The sequence below is a fragment of the Myotis davidii genome, unplaced genomic scaffold, assembly GCF_000327345.1.
Source record: "Myotis davidii unplaced genomic scaffold, ASM32734v1 scaffold187, whole genome shotgun sequence".
Lineage (NCBI taxonomy): Eukaryota > Metazoa > Chordata > Mammalia > Chiroptera > Vespertilionidae > Myotis > Myotis davidii.
Window position 1 is genome coordinate 2895537 of NW_006383018.1, and position 14947 is coordinate 2910483.

Here is a 14947-nt window from a genome sequence, read left to right on the forward strand (position 1 = left end):
GTTGGCAGTGTGTCCTTGCTTCAGTGAAGGGCTCTGAGACAGATTGTTCTCTTGCCCTTGGAAATGCTCATCTTCCCAAATGTAGCAGCAAATACATGCAACTCATACAGGCCAGTTAAATGCGTATTCCAAATGCCAAGTGCCACTTGATTGTTATGAGGATTTTTTCTTTAAAGGTAGATTTTGAGACTATTCTTGACCTTGTATTTCAAACTCTTGGAAAACACTTTTTAAAAGTTAACTTCAGTAAATGTTCTGTCCAAAACTCAACTCAGATAGAGGGACCCACTCTCCACTTTTGCTCAGGGCCTAGGGGTTTCTTGGGATGTGGGATTGATACTGGTAAAACCAGGAAAATCCCGGGCAAACTGGGATGGTGGGTTATCCCTATTCCATGGATTAAACTGTGCTCCCAAGATAGAGCAAAAGCTTCTGGTTGGTGATTGGTCTAGCATTAAAAATATTCCACTGTAGTATTAGTCTTTTTTATTACCACATGAAAAGCCAATGAAACCAATCCTTTGTAACTGATCTTCACAGTCAGGACCAATCAGCAGAAGCTGAGTGGAACATGAAGGTACACAGGAACAAACCACATTGATATCTTGGCCATTCTGCCTTGAGCCTTCTGCCTCTTGAAGAAATAGGGTCTAGATACAGGAATCTGTACTCCATTACTCATGAAATCAGGTTAAGGTATTTTTATAAAAGACTCAAAAGTATCCCTTTGTAATGCATAGAGTTGGGATTTTGTTTGCTTTCTTTTATTTTTTAATTGATGTTGCAGTTTATCAAATTGTGAGAAACTGTTAGGTTTTTGCATATGTTTATATTTATTTCCCTGTATAATAATGCAGTCTACTAAAATGAGATTACAAACTCAAGCAGGGATTACTCCAAATAGCTATTTATCAGCAGATACTTTTTCTCAGAGGTGAGTAGGCTTAGCACCCATATTTTCCCCAAAATGAAAAGTTCTATCTACAGGAAAGAAAAAAGAAGTAGATAAGTTGAGAATTCTATGATAATTGTTGAATATAGTAGGTGGACCAAGCACTCCATAGCCTTCACATTTCTATCTGTATGAAACTCTGAGGTCAGAATTTTCCACCCTTTCTATGCTAAGTTCATCCTTCTTGTCATTCTTCTTACCTGTCCATTCCTGTCATTTTTCTTATGTATCCATTCCTGCCAGCCTTCTTGGAAATGCATATAAAATTTCACTGCCTTTGTTGTAGAAACAAAACACTATATTTGCTGTCTTTTAGTTAAACTCAATGTAAAAGAATAAAGAAGATGTGCAGGTAATGTAATTATTTCAGGAGGTACCTATACATTAGACTCTAGAGCTGTGATTCTCATTTGGCTATATTTAACACATTTTTGTTGGACATGCCTGGGGGGTGGGGTTACCATGGCCATTTAGTGAGTAGAGTCCAGGGAAGCTACAATGCAAAGGACAGCCCCTGAAAATAAAGAATGGCCTGTTCCAAAGTGCCGAAGTTGAAAAACCCTGCTCTAGAGGAACACTTAAAATTGTGAAAAATACATTTTTAAAATCACAAAATATATTAACTTTATAAAATAGAATTGAGGAAAAATATGAATTTATGGTGCCTACAGCATGGGCTTTATTTTTGACCTGCAAATTTCATTTTAAATTGATGAATAGCCTGATGATATTGCATAGCTGTCAATAGCTTTGTCTTCTTGGGCTGCTATAACAATATATCATAGGCTGGGAAGTTTAAACAACAGACATTTATTTCTCATATTTCGGAGACCTGGGAAGTCCAAGATCAAGTTGTCAGCAGACTCGGTTTCTAATCCTGCTTCTTGGCTTATAGATAGCCACCTTGTTATGGTTTTCTCCCATGAGGGTGGAGAAAGAGAGAGAGATTTCTCTTAAAGTAAAGATGCTAATTCCATCATGAGGGTCTAATAGTTATGACTGAATCTAAGCCTCATTATTTCCCCAAGGCCCCACCTCTAAATTCCATCACATTGTGAGTTAGGACTTCAACATAGGAAGCAAACATTCAGCCCATAACTGTCAATAATATAAACCTGCTTTTATTATTTAAATGTAGACAGGGATGTAAATGAAATCATTTCAGTGGAAATAAATCTGTAAATAGCAGTAAACAAATTTATTGAAAATTTTCTTAAAGTGTCTGTTAGTATAATGCTATTATAGTTCATATTCCATATTTTCATTTTCTTTTACACATTTCCCTGCAGCACCGGGGGTGTTATGGTGCTGAGGAAGAACTCTGGCCGGGGAGCCAGAAAACCTGGGATGTGGTACTTGCAGTAGTAAAACCAGGAAAATCCTGGGCAAACTGGGATGGTGGGTTATCCCTATTTCATGGATTAAATTGTGCTCCCAAGATATCAGGTTAAGGTACTTTGGGGGAATCTGACCCACAGGATTTCATGAGTCAAAGGAAGACCCTAATGAAATAATAGATGAGAAGGCCCTTTTATAAACAGTGAAGCTCTGTACAAATGTGAGTGGTTTTCATTATCATTCACATTGAGCTAATTGAGGAGATGGAAACATCTCAAAGTCTCCTTCTCAGCTCTAACTGCCCACTGCCCCCAACTTTTATAGAAAAGGATGTTCTAGTCACTAAAGGGACCCAAGCTGACGGGAGGCCTTTCTGCAGCCTTCCTGGCCCCAGCCTCTGTCTTTGTCTCTACACTTGGGTTGTCTTGAGCACACCTAGGATTTTCCCAGTTTTTATGAGACTCCTGTTAAATGTAATAAATCCTTCTGCAGGGAAGCTACTGCACCCTTTAAGAGAGATCGGTCCTGGTTAGAAGAAAGAAGGCCCTTGTTAAAGAGGGCTGATTTGGGGCAAGAATTCTGCTACAGGAGAGTTTTAGGGTCAGAGGGGTAGGAGGACTAAGATGATGTTCTAGATCCAAATGTGGCAAATTCATAGGCAGACAGTCTGGATTGAGAGCTCTCACAGAGTGGCGCAGCTCTCCCAGGAGCTGTGTTTGTCCATTTTGCTCATTGATGAGTTGGGGTAGATGAGAGAAGAAGCTAGGGCATGTGTCATTTGGCATTGGGGAGTGAGGAGAGAGGGCGTGGGGGGACAGATAAAGAAGAAAGGGGTATACTGAAAACCAAAGTCAACTATTCTTTCCTGGGACTAGTCCTTGTGGAGGTGAGTAGAGTAGTTGGATGGAAATATCTCTTGAATAGGGCCATAACCCTGGACTGAAAATATCACCTTCTTTCCTCATTCTCCTTTAAAAAAATAATCAATTTAAGATAATAGGGAACTGGCAACAGAAAAGTTGAATGTCATCTTGGAAAGGATGTTGGACTTATAAGACCTGCCTTGAATCCCAACTAGCTCTTAGCCTCAAAATCCATTTACTTAAAATAGTAATAATAACAATGTTTTACTAAATTGACTGTTGGGAGGATCAAAGAAATAAAGTATATAATGGTATTTTTAGCACTAGAGAGTTTTCTACAAATTTTAGTGCTCCTCTCTGCCCTGTATATTTCTTTCTCTCTTCCTCTTCTACCAATTCTTTACCACCCCTCCTGTCTTATCTCTCATAATTTCTTCTCCCTTCTCTTCCTTCTTCTACTCACCATTATGAATGATGGAAATTGAAAAGGTATCATGCAAACTAATGCCATATTTTTCATGAATCCGTTTTTTCAGGCTAAGCATATTTTACAAGACTTATTCAGATAAAAGATTAAGTTAATGGGCAGCCTTAATGTTAAATGACACAAATAATGTTCTGTATGCTAACTTGTGGTATTGCTTTTAAAGTGTAAGTGCATTTCTATGCAGTCATGCCCATTTTGGCTACACCGTTTCAAATTCAATTTCTTTCCAGCTGCTAACAATTCTGACCTAATTGGTAAGTTATACACTTGGGTAACATGGCAACAGCCCTTTGAGGCCATTCCAAATCATGACCAGGAAGAGAATCATAATTTTTTTAGAAATGTCCTCACTGCAATGATAACTAATGGAAGAAATGAAGGAGTCCTTTGTTTGTCCTTGTTGACTATATTGCAAAAGGGAGTTTATTCAATAGCATTATGTAAATGTTCCTTTGGTACTAGTGAAACATACTGAATATATTTTAATGCATGAAATAAGATTGAGGGCTTATATCAAAGCAGCTGATTGGCCATTTTATTATTTTATTATATAGAAAGAGTAGCTAGCCATTTGGTGCCTTGGTCACCCCCATGGTCTAATGTATTGATTTTCTATTGCTGTTGTAATAAATTACCACAAACCTGAAAAACATAAATTTATTATCTTACTGGCCTATAGTGGGAAGTCTAACATAGGTTTCATTGGGCTACAATCAAGTGTTGTATGGCTGTGTTCCTTTCTGAAGGATCTGGGAGAGAATCCATTTCCCTGCCTTTTCCAGCTTCTAGAAGTTGCCCCCTAGGTCATGGCACCCTTCCCCCATGTTTAAAGCCAGCAGTCCTGGGTCAAGTCTGATTCTCTCCCCCAGGGAATGGTCCCTGGTTTTAAGATCGAATTTGATTAGATCCGTACAGATTAAGGGTCCAAGGGTTAGAGGTCATCTTTGGAGGACCAGTATTCTAACTGCCACATCTCTGTTTAGCTGTTGGAAATAGCTAGAAGAGTTTTCTTTTTAGAAGTATTCCCATGACATTCTCATTCTTTTCAACTCCATATTTTATAAACTGGCTTCCTAAATTACTTCTGTTCTCCATTTCATTCTCTCAAAGTATGTGAGAGAATGGTCAGTTCCTCATTGATGTCTCCTCTCCCTTCCCCCCTTTTCTGCTTAACAGTTTATAAATCAGTTCTAGTCCTCTAATTCTACTGGATTTCTGTATATTTTAGATGTCATTTTTCTTCCTTGCTACATATCCTCTTGTGTGCTACCCTTTTTGTTGCCTTATGTGTGATTTCAATACATATCCCTCTAGATACATGTTTTGTGTCTGTCCCAGAAATAGGTCAGAAAAGATGGCGATTGACTAATGTCAACCCTCTTCTCCCAAGTGAACACCTATAATCCCACTATTTTTATTTTACTACAGGTGATATAACTGCATGATTTTCATCAGAAACATATCTGTCAAGTTACTGTATTTTTGCCTTTGGTGATGGGCTGGATGTGAGAGATAGTGGACACAATTCATCTCATCTCTATTAATTGTACCTGTGTTTCTGGCTAAGATGGTATATTAATTCTTCAGGAAGTTACCATCATGGTCATAGAGAAAAACTTTTTTCTCGTGATCTTCAATTTCATGTTTTGGCGAAAAAAATTTTTTTTGATTGCCTGAGTTTGCATTTTATGTAAATTCAGGTAACGAATATGTGTGCCCTAGTTTAAAATGTTATGTTGACATTTTTGGAGAAGAAAATTCTCCAGCATTACAAATGCATCCCTGAAAATGTTCTCTAAAATGTAATTTTTAGTCTACACTAGAAACCAACAGCAAGATATTTTTCTATCTATACCATTATGTCTAAAATTATATTTTCCCTTCCATATATGTATAAATCTGTCTGAAAAATTTACTCCTTTTTCAGCAACTATTCAAGAAGGATTTCAGAATTTCAAAGCTATTTCCAAATATGCATTATTTGTAAGCATCTTAATTTGGAGGGATTACACAGAAATATAGCACTATTTTTAGAGTTCAGTAATTCATTAACATATACAAAGTACTTAATACTACTATCATTTATCTTCTTTTAAAATTTTACATCATTTATACTTCCTATAGCTTTTTTCCCAAGTAGGGATAATTCAGTAACAGACCAGAGGTCACCTGAATGCATTAAAGGTTCTATAAGTAAGAAGCTAAGCTTTAATAATATAGAGCTGCATTAGAGCCCAGTGAGTTAATGTATGAGGTGTAGGGTGTGTTTGAAGGTCTCTGATGGGGGAAATTATAATGAAAACTCTTTCAATGCTAACTAAAATAAAACCAGATGATCCTCAAAATATACATTATTTGTCAGAGGTGGCAAAGGGTTCCTAGGAATTCTTAAAATTGATTGTACATAAGAATCACTCAAGGAACTCATTAAATATGAGGATCTCTGACCTCATTTCCAGAGATGCAGATTTTGTGAGCTGGGGAAAGATTCAGGAACTTCCCTTCTGATGAATCTGATGCTTGCGGTTCTTGAGATAGTCTTTGAAACCCTGGGTTAGGGCAAGTTAAAGAAATGGAGAAAGGACTGATAGGAAGAGAAATGGCTTAGAGAAGGAACACGCTAACAGACCCAAATGGGGGCAGGGTGATCTTGGATGAAACTGGTGACAAGATACCCAAGAGTTGCAGTGAGGGCAGGATCCTCTGCTCCACCAGCCTGTCCTCTAGGTTTTGAGAGGGACAACCGATGTTTCTCAAGTTTGTGTGAAGTTTAGCAAACACAACTTCAAGACAGGCCCCTCGCCCTTCCTCCCACCTGCAAGCCTCCTCTTATAAAGACTTGTGCAAATTTCACTGAACTCAGGGCCTGAAAACTACATAACTAGCTCTTTAGAACTCATTTCTATAGAAAACAGACTTGTCCTGCCTTCATTGTCTTTATTCCTAAAGATTTAAATCAGGAACAGCCTGGTGTGCTCAACAGGCCTCTCTCCAAGGCCATTGAGTGGTCTGCCCAGAGTTATCCCTTAGAAGACTTTCAGAGTAAAATCAGTTCACTGATCACTGGGTAAGGAAGGGGAAGGATATGATTCTCTCTTGCTTAGATGCAACTCCTGACAGATACTGGGGGGGGGGGGGGGGGACAGTGCAGCAAGTGAAGGCCTGATGAGCAGGTAGAGGGTCTTCAAAAGCTCCAAAAGGCTCCTGTCTCCCCAGGGTGGGTCTGTTTGCCTTCAGCGGGGCAGCCATTGGCCGAAGCTGAGCAAGGAAGCTTCTCACTCAGGCAGCTCAGCTTCCCATCCTTTCTGATTCTGTTTGTTTAGGTTTTTCATGCAGCTGACTTCTTAGAAGGCCCCTCCTTCCCAGGGAATTCACTAATCAAGGTGATACTCTATTTCCATAAACAAAGCCTATGAAAGAGCAGCTCATTCATGAACTAAGAAATGTGATCGTTTCCACGGTGGAACCGCGTGCTTCAAAGCACCATTGTTGTTGTTCACATCAATTAATCCAGGTTACGGGAAATGTGAGTAAAACAGGACTAACATACATCCCAGCTGACTTTACAAGATAAAAACAAAAACAAAACAAACCTAAGACATCTAAACTCATGTTGTCTTAAGCATGTTAAGAACTTGCTTCGTAGGAAAGAATCATCACAGTACAAAGGAGAGGACTGTTACATCTTCTTAGAATGAAGTAATTTTATTCCATAGAATTTAACGGAGCTTGGAAACTTTCAGGCAGCCTCTCCCTTGGCGCTGGGAATATCCTGGGAAGGAATACCTCCTCCAGGTAGAGTGAGTGCCATGCGAGTCCCTAGCTAGGGAATATGGAGAATATTAGAATATTTTATTATTAGAATATTTTTATGATCTAAGTAAAGACAGATATTGAATTTTAAAACAAAACATTTATTAGATCTAATTAATTACTGATAGTTTTAATACTTCATTCAAAGGACACACAGTTCATGACTAAAAAGAAAAAGGATATAGTCATTTGGCAGTTATTCCTTCCAAATAACAAATTGTTTAAGTTCTAAGGCTAAGGAAAACAAATTTGATAAGGTTTTAAAAGAAAGTTACAACAGAATGTACCTGAATTAAGTGAGATGGTTGAAATGATAATCAATAAAGTCCTTTGCAGGAAAATGAAATTGATCTATCTCCCACACATTCCGCTTGCCCCAACTAAACTTCCTTTAAAAAAAAAAAAGAGAGAGAGAGAGATAATTCACATACTATAAAAGTCACCCTTTTAAGTAGTATAAAGTTCTGTGGTTTTTGAAACTTCACAAAGTTATACAACCTCACCACTACCTAATTCCAGAATATTTTATCAAATATATTGGGGTTGGAAAAGAAACCAACCCCAACCCATTAGCAGACACTCCTTATTCTTTCCTCCCCCTAGTCCCCTGGCAAATACTAATCTATTTTCTGTCAATATAGACTTGCTCATTCTGGGTACTACATATAAATGAAATCATACATGTGGCTTTTGGATCTGGTTATCACCTAGCATGATTTCTAAGTTCATTCACTTCACTTCTTCTGGCTGAATAATATTCCACTGTATGGATTTACTACATTTTGCTTATCTCTTCCTCAACATGGGTTGTTTCCACTTTGTACTATTATGACTAATGCTGTTATGTACATTTGTGTACAAGTGTGTACATTTGTGTACAAGTGTGTACATTTGTGTACAAGAGTCGTTCTAGGTCATATGGCAACTCTATGTCTAATTTTTTGAGGAGCCACTAAGCTGTTTTCCAAAGTGGTCTCACCTTTTTTCACCCCCACCGACAATGTATGAGGGTTCTGATTTCTTCATATCCTCTTTAACACTGTTACTCTTTTTTTTTTTCTTATAGTCGTTTCCATGAGTGTGAAATGGTATCTTACTGTGGTTTTGATTTGCACTTTGCTTTTTTTCAATATTTTGAAATTAATTCAATGGTGACAAAAGGAAGTGCCCTGGTCAGAGTGCTCAGTGGTTAGAGCACGGCCCCACAGACTGAAGGGTCTTAGGTTTGATTCTGGTCAAGAGCATGTACCTGGGTTATAGGTTCCGTCCCAGGTCTGGGTCAGGGCACCTGATGGAGGCAACTAATTGATGTGTCTCTCTCACATCAATGTTTCTTTCTCCCTCTCTCTTGTCAGAGGGGTGGGGTTTGAGAGCTGGGTGTGAAGGGTAAAGGGATTAAGGAAAGATAAAAAGGAAGACCCATGGACACAGACAACAGTATGGAGGTAGAAGAAGGTAAAGGGGGAGTAAATCATGATGGAAAGAGACTAGACTTTGGGTGGTAAACACAATATACAGATGACATAGAATTGTATGCCTGAAACCTGTATTATTTTATTAACCTATGTCACCCCAATAAATTCAATAAAAAATAAAAGTGACTCCCAGAATTAAAAAAAAAAAATTCTCAGATTTTAACCCATCTGCTCTGGAAACCAGGTTTCCCTCAACTTACACTTTCTGATCTAACTGGAAGCCTTTATTTGCATTCCTGATCAATGTAATCTTGTTTTCTGCAGAAAAAGATAATTTTCTCTCGCCAGACTCAAATGATCAACCTCAAGTTTAAGTCTGTCATACATCATAGCTGCTCTGTGGACCAATTTGATGTCATCTGTGTATCAGGGATAAGGTGAAATATGTGCACTTGCCTTTTTAGTCTAATTATGTACTTTGTGCCATGGGAAGGAAATATCCAGTACGTTTAATTATTTATTGGGAAATTTTGGTTGTTCTTCTGATTTAAGACTCTAAAACATCACAGTTCTCTTCCTCTCCACCTCCCACCAAAGTTTTACATAGTTGTGGAAAAATATGTCATCAATTAATATGTGTCCTCTGCTGATATGTCTCCCTAACCTCCATAGACCCAGGTATGTGTCCCCACTGTACACTCTTGTAGCACCCTGCACATTTATTATTGTAGAACTTGCCACCTTTCAAGTAATCATTTGAATAATTACTTCTTCTTTACTAGTCTACCATCTCCGTTTTACTCAACATCTCAGCAGCTTAGCACGTTGCCTGACTAAAATTTTGAGTCAAACCTACCTTAGGTCAAATACATAATATGTATAAATACTATATTCTTTCATGTGGTTCCACCACTGGGTCAGTAACTAAAAAGAGGGGCTATGCTGTCTCAAAATAGCAAGACATTCTCTAAGGGCCTGTTAGGGCAGTCAGCAAATCCAGTGATTTCTCTCATACACCATTTCAGGTTTATTATAAACTGATCAAATAAGAATGTATATTCAGTAACATTAAAAACCTCCTAAAGTATGGAATCTAACATTTTATCCATACACAAAACATTAACCTGGAATTTAATGATTTCAAGACTTACTTTTATTGGTTGCCCTACGTAACTCTAGGCTGCAATACTGAGTGGACTGGGCACTATTCAAGGGGTTTTGTTCCCGAAGAAGTAAAAAAATCTTATACGAAGCCACTCACACTCCAGGGGAGGTCCCTTAGCAGGAAGTCTAAGGAAAGTGTGGTGATGAGAACTCAGTATAATTTGGTTTTTAAAATTTCCACTCTGTAAGATATCCCCGTGATATAAATATTCCTAATTAGCACAGAATTTCTGTGCCTTCGCACAAAGCACTGCGGTGCAATTTAAGGCTGCTTCAAATGATCTTAACTTGTCCCATTTGGCAAGCTAAGCCAGGGCCTGAAGAAACGGAGAGCTGCAGTCTGCAGGAGTGCGGGCGGGCTGCGGGAGCTCCCTCCAGATCTGAGAGAGCCTTTCTGTTGACCTTACACTGAATTCTTATGTTTGAATATATCATCAGGATGCAATAGCCAGCTTCTGGCTCACTGACGAGAGAAACTTCTGGAACATCAAGGCAGAAAAGTATACCAAGTGGAAAACTACCAAAACTAAAGTTTTTCAAATATGATTCTCTTCCGAACATACATTCACATAAGCAGCTCTGATAAAAAGTAGGTTTTCTGTTAGCAGATGCCGAAGAGAAAAAATATTGCTCATGCTTGCTCTCTTCCTTTTTAGCTAGCTACTGGCTGCCATGAAAAAGAAAACATTTCTATATTTCCTGAACCCACCCAATATGTTTTGATGTCTTGACACCTATATTTATGCTCTGCCCCAAAGTGCATGATATGAAGGATTTATTATAAACCCTGAGCTTTATTTTCTGAATCAGAACAGCAGTCATCATGGATTCACATGCTCCCAGCTGTGTCTGGGCTACGACTTGGTCCTGTTCTCTAGAAATTTACAATGGAAAAGATGTCATTCGAGAAGAGAGATATTTCCCTCATACTTTCTTCTACCACCATAAAAAATTATAAAATAAAGAGTAAGAATTAAGAACATAAACAAACATTACAATAATTAAAAACCCACAGGATTTGGAAAATTGTCAAGAAAATTTGGAAGAGGGAAGAAAACAAATTAGGCAAAAGGTAAAGAAAAGTGGAACTGCCCAACTAGTGTGGCTCAGTGGTTGAGTGTTGACCCATAAACCAGAAGGTCACCAGTTTGATTCTGGTCAGGACACATGCCCAGGTTAGAGGCTTGATCCCCAGTAGGGGGTGTGCAGGAGGCAGCCGATCAATGATTGTCATCATTGATGTTTCTCTCTCTCTCCCTCTCCTTTTCCCTCTTAGTTCATATATATCTATATATCTATTGAACTAAGGATATCAATAGATTAAGAAATGACTGCGTATGGCAAATAAGATCACACTATGATTAAAAAATGCCTGAATAACTAGAACACCGGCAAAATTTGTTTTAATGAGAACCAAGGCACCTCCTGGAAACAACTCACCTTAAGATTTAAGTCAATTCCCCCCAAGTTGGATTAGTGACGAAGCATCCGGAGTGAGATTTTACAACTACTGTCCTTGGATGGATCCCATGAAATTGTACCTAAAGCCTACCAAGAAGGCAGCCTGCAAATGGACACTAAAAGTGCTGTTTTCATTAAAATCTGTAAAAGACTGTAGTGGCACACTTCCCCACTGCACTGACAAAGCGCACCATGAACGGGGTGCCCTACTGCATTAGAGAGTTCACAGTGACTGTGGAGCTGAGAGTGTTGGCTCATTGGCAGCTGCGGCAATGTGAGTGCACCTGGTTCACTTCGGAGAGCTATCACATTACCCCACCATCAGTGCAGGTGGAACGGACTGGCTTCAACTGTAAAGGGAAGTGGCCCAGTGCCAGTGTAGGCAGCGGAGAGGTTGCAGGAGTGTCGCCATGGATGCTGCAAGCTTCAGAAGCCCATCTCAGGAAGAGGGAAGTGGTGGGCATCAGACCATAGCTGCGAGGGCCATGTTCTTGAGCCCATGAGACAACTTTCCGAGCTCCTGAAATTACTGGGTGAGGGTGAATTTTGACTGAGAGAATTAACCATGGTTAAGTCTAGGGTGTGGGTTATGAATCGGGTAACATGCAATTTGTCGTCCCAACAGGAATGACGTTGAGAATGAAGGGTGTGTGCTACTAATAATTATGCTGAGACAACAGATGCAAAACAAACTGGAAAGGATAGTAACTCCAGGAGGAACTGTCACTTTCAACTCTGCTCGTTTTGTAAGGTTTGATGTGTTAGCCTAAGCATGTATTTTTTAAATCAGATGCAGTAAGGAGAATGAGGTCTCAGAAGAATGGCAAGACAAAGATAGAAGCATAATGTCTGTACGCTGACCCTAGTAACCCCCTTCCTGACCCCACATTATAGTCTAGAAAATTATGGCTGTAAAATTATTATATCTGTTAACTGTCCATCACTCACTGGCAACCCCTAAGCATCCTACCTTGCTTAGCATGGTCACACTGCCCCCACAGTTGTGGTGTTCCCCACTTTAGATACTTGATTTTACTCTCTGCTTTGTGATCCTTCTGGGACAGTAGCCTTTGAAGGCCCAAAGGGATGTTTTTATATTAAACTCCCAGGGGGTCAAGTTTAGAAACACAATGCTTCTCACCCCAGCTGGCCACACCCATCAGTGCTGTCAAGGTACTAATGGCAGGAAATGTCTTACAAATATAATCCCCCTGACAGCAAGATCCTATTTTACTTTGTTCCTCATTCATGAAGAGCAGTTGGCTTCTTTTTTAAGTTGAGGTAGCTTGAAGTTTCCATTTCAAATTATACTTGTTTTATTTCAAGTAATTTTATAATTTTTATAAAGTTTCAATGTCCGAAATTGCACTCTTCCTCTGTCCAGAGGTCTGGTACAGAAGAACTATGCAGTTTTCTGCCCTTGACCCAGCTCACTTCCCTGAACAACACCTCTGTGAGAGAAATGATGCTTGGCGACTTGGCGCCCCTGTGCCCACACAGGTGCAAATAATGCTGGAGTTGATGTGATACAGGACAGCAGAGGTTGATGTGATACAGGACAGCTGCTAGTCCACTGACTCCAGGTCTGATCACTCTACAGAAGTTGAGAAGCAGCTATCGACTGCAAAAGTCAATGCCCAGAAAGGGTAGTAGGTGACTATTTGGTTTGACTTAAGATCCCTGCCCTGCATTTTTCTAAAAATTCTCTTTATTAACCTTCCTAGTAATCTAAGAACTATGAGGGTATGAATTGTTGTGTTTTGTCCACAGGAATATCTCTATAACAGTACCTGGCATATAGTAGATGCTCAAAAATAACTGTTTAATAAAAAAAAATATTTCCTTATCTTTAAAACAGGGATAGTAATAGTGCCTGTAGCCAGGGTGGATATTTAGCTGGCATCCATTGTGATATATAATTTCAATGTTACAGGGTTGTTGTAAGGATTGCATGAGTTAAAACATGTACAGCGCTAACAACAGAACCCAACACACAACAAGTGGTCACCAGTAGGAAGACAGGGAGGTGGCATCCAGGAAGACTGGGGAACAGTGCACAGTGCAGGAGCCCAGTAGTAGGCACCTCAGATCTGAGAAGCAGTAACAGGGTTTGTGCTCAGTCCAACCTGATGTGGGGAAGGACAGTTGCTAAGAATGCTGTCCTGTGCTCAGGCCTGAACTTCACTGCTGGATAAGGGATTATGGGGGCCGGTGGGTGGGTTCTGAAAAAACTGGGGACAAGATAGGCAAGGGCAAAGAGGTAGCAGCTAAAGTTAAATGCACTCCCCACACCCACCTTCCAGGAGCTTGTTTATGATTCAACTATTAGTTCTCTAGTCTTTTGATTTAATACGTTGTGTATTCAGTATCAGTTCTCTGTGGAAATGCAAATGCCTGAGAGCTGGAGGTCCTACATTAACCGGTCACCAGTAAATGGCATTTATATCATCAGCACAGGCATGAGTTCTCTTGGTAAGGAGACAGCAAAGTTCTGAGAGAATGGGCCACATGGCAGATAAATTTGATCATGGGGTCCGGAGATCACCAGAGCACGGGACAGTGCCCGAGAAGGGGCAGCCTGTCAGGGAGGAGCACTACGAGTGGAAAGAGGCTGAGTGGCTAAGGTTGAGGGGTGGAGGGAGCAGGATATGAGCAGAACAGGTAGGAGGGATCTATTACCAAAATATCTATTGTCTACCTGGGAATAAACCATGTTACAAAGATGAGAAGCTCAAGATTATTCTCACGTTTCAATGGAATTGCTCTCTTCCTTTTCCTAATGGAAGCTACAGTACCTGGGACCCTTTGGTCAAGTTCTGTAGGTAAAAATCAGGTCAGTTGGAGAAGGTTAAGTTGGGTTGAAATTTATACTATTGTTGCATTTTATTTGGTAATAATAATTCCTATACTTCACATCTGTAGATGCAATGTAAATAATAATTACGTATTATATGTAATCTACTTATATAATCTAATATATATTATAATATACAATCTATCACAAGAACTCTGTGAAGTATGTGGACATGTAATATTAACTCTATTTAATACATAAAGAAACAAAGGCACAAACAAGATACAAAGAGGGGTAGAAGCACCTGGGAATAGGCATTTAAACCACGGTTTTCTAACTTTAGAGTCAGGATTTTTTTTTTTAACTATACTTGGCTGCCTCTCAACCACAAATTAATTGGTGGCATCTGACAAGCTGAAAAGCAGTATTTTTTTTTTCTTTTTGACATTGAATAGAGAAACATTCTGGGTTCCATCCACAAGTTTGCTTCCTATTACAATTACTAGTTGAAGCGTAAACTAGTACTAGTCTCTAAGCCAGTAATTCTAGAGGATACATACACAAGATGATCCATTTTGTATGGGTATGGGAAGAAAATATTAGATTGTTTAGTTTTATATTTTTAGATGTGTTTAAATGAACATACTATAGCACTACAGT

The 14947-nt window shown here is 39.2% G+C and overlaps 1 protein-coding gene across 1 annotated transcript in view; it reads left to right on the forward strand.

Moving 5' to 3' along the window:
- The window catches only part of FZD1 (frizzled class receptor 1), a 106112-nt gene extending 96803 nt beyond the window's left edge, over nucleotides 1-9309 (forward strand). Inside the window, 2 exon segments of the mRNA XM_006779328.2 lie at nucleotides 8520-8541; nucleotides 9193-9309. Coding sequence (XP_006779391.2) covers nucleotides 8520-8541; nucleotides 9193-9309 — 139 coding nt within the window.
- Nucleotides 9310-14947: the final 5638 nt, after the last annotated feature.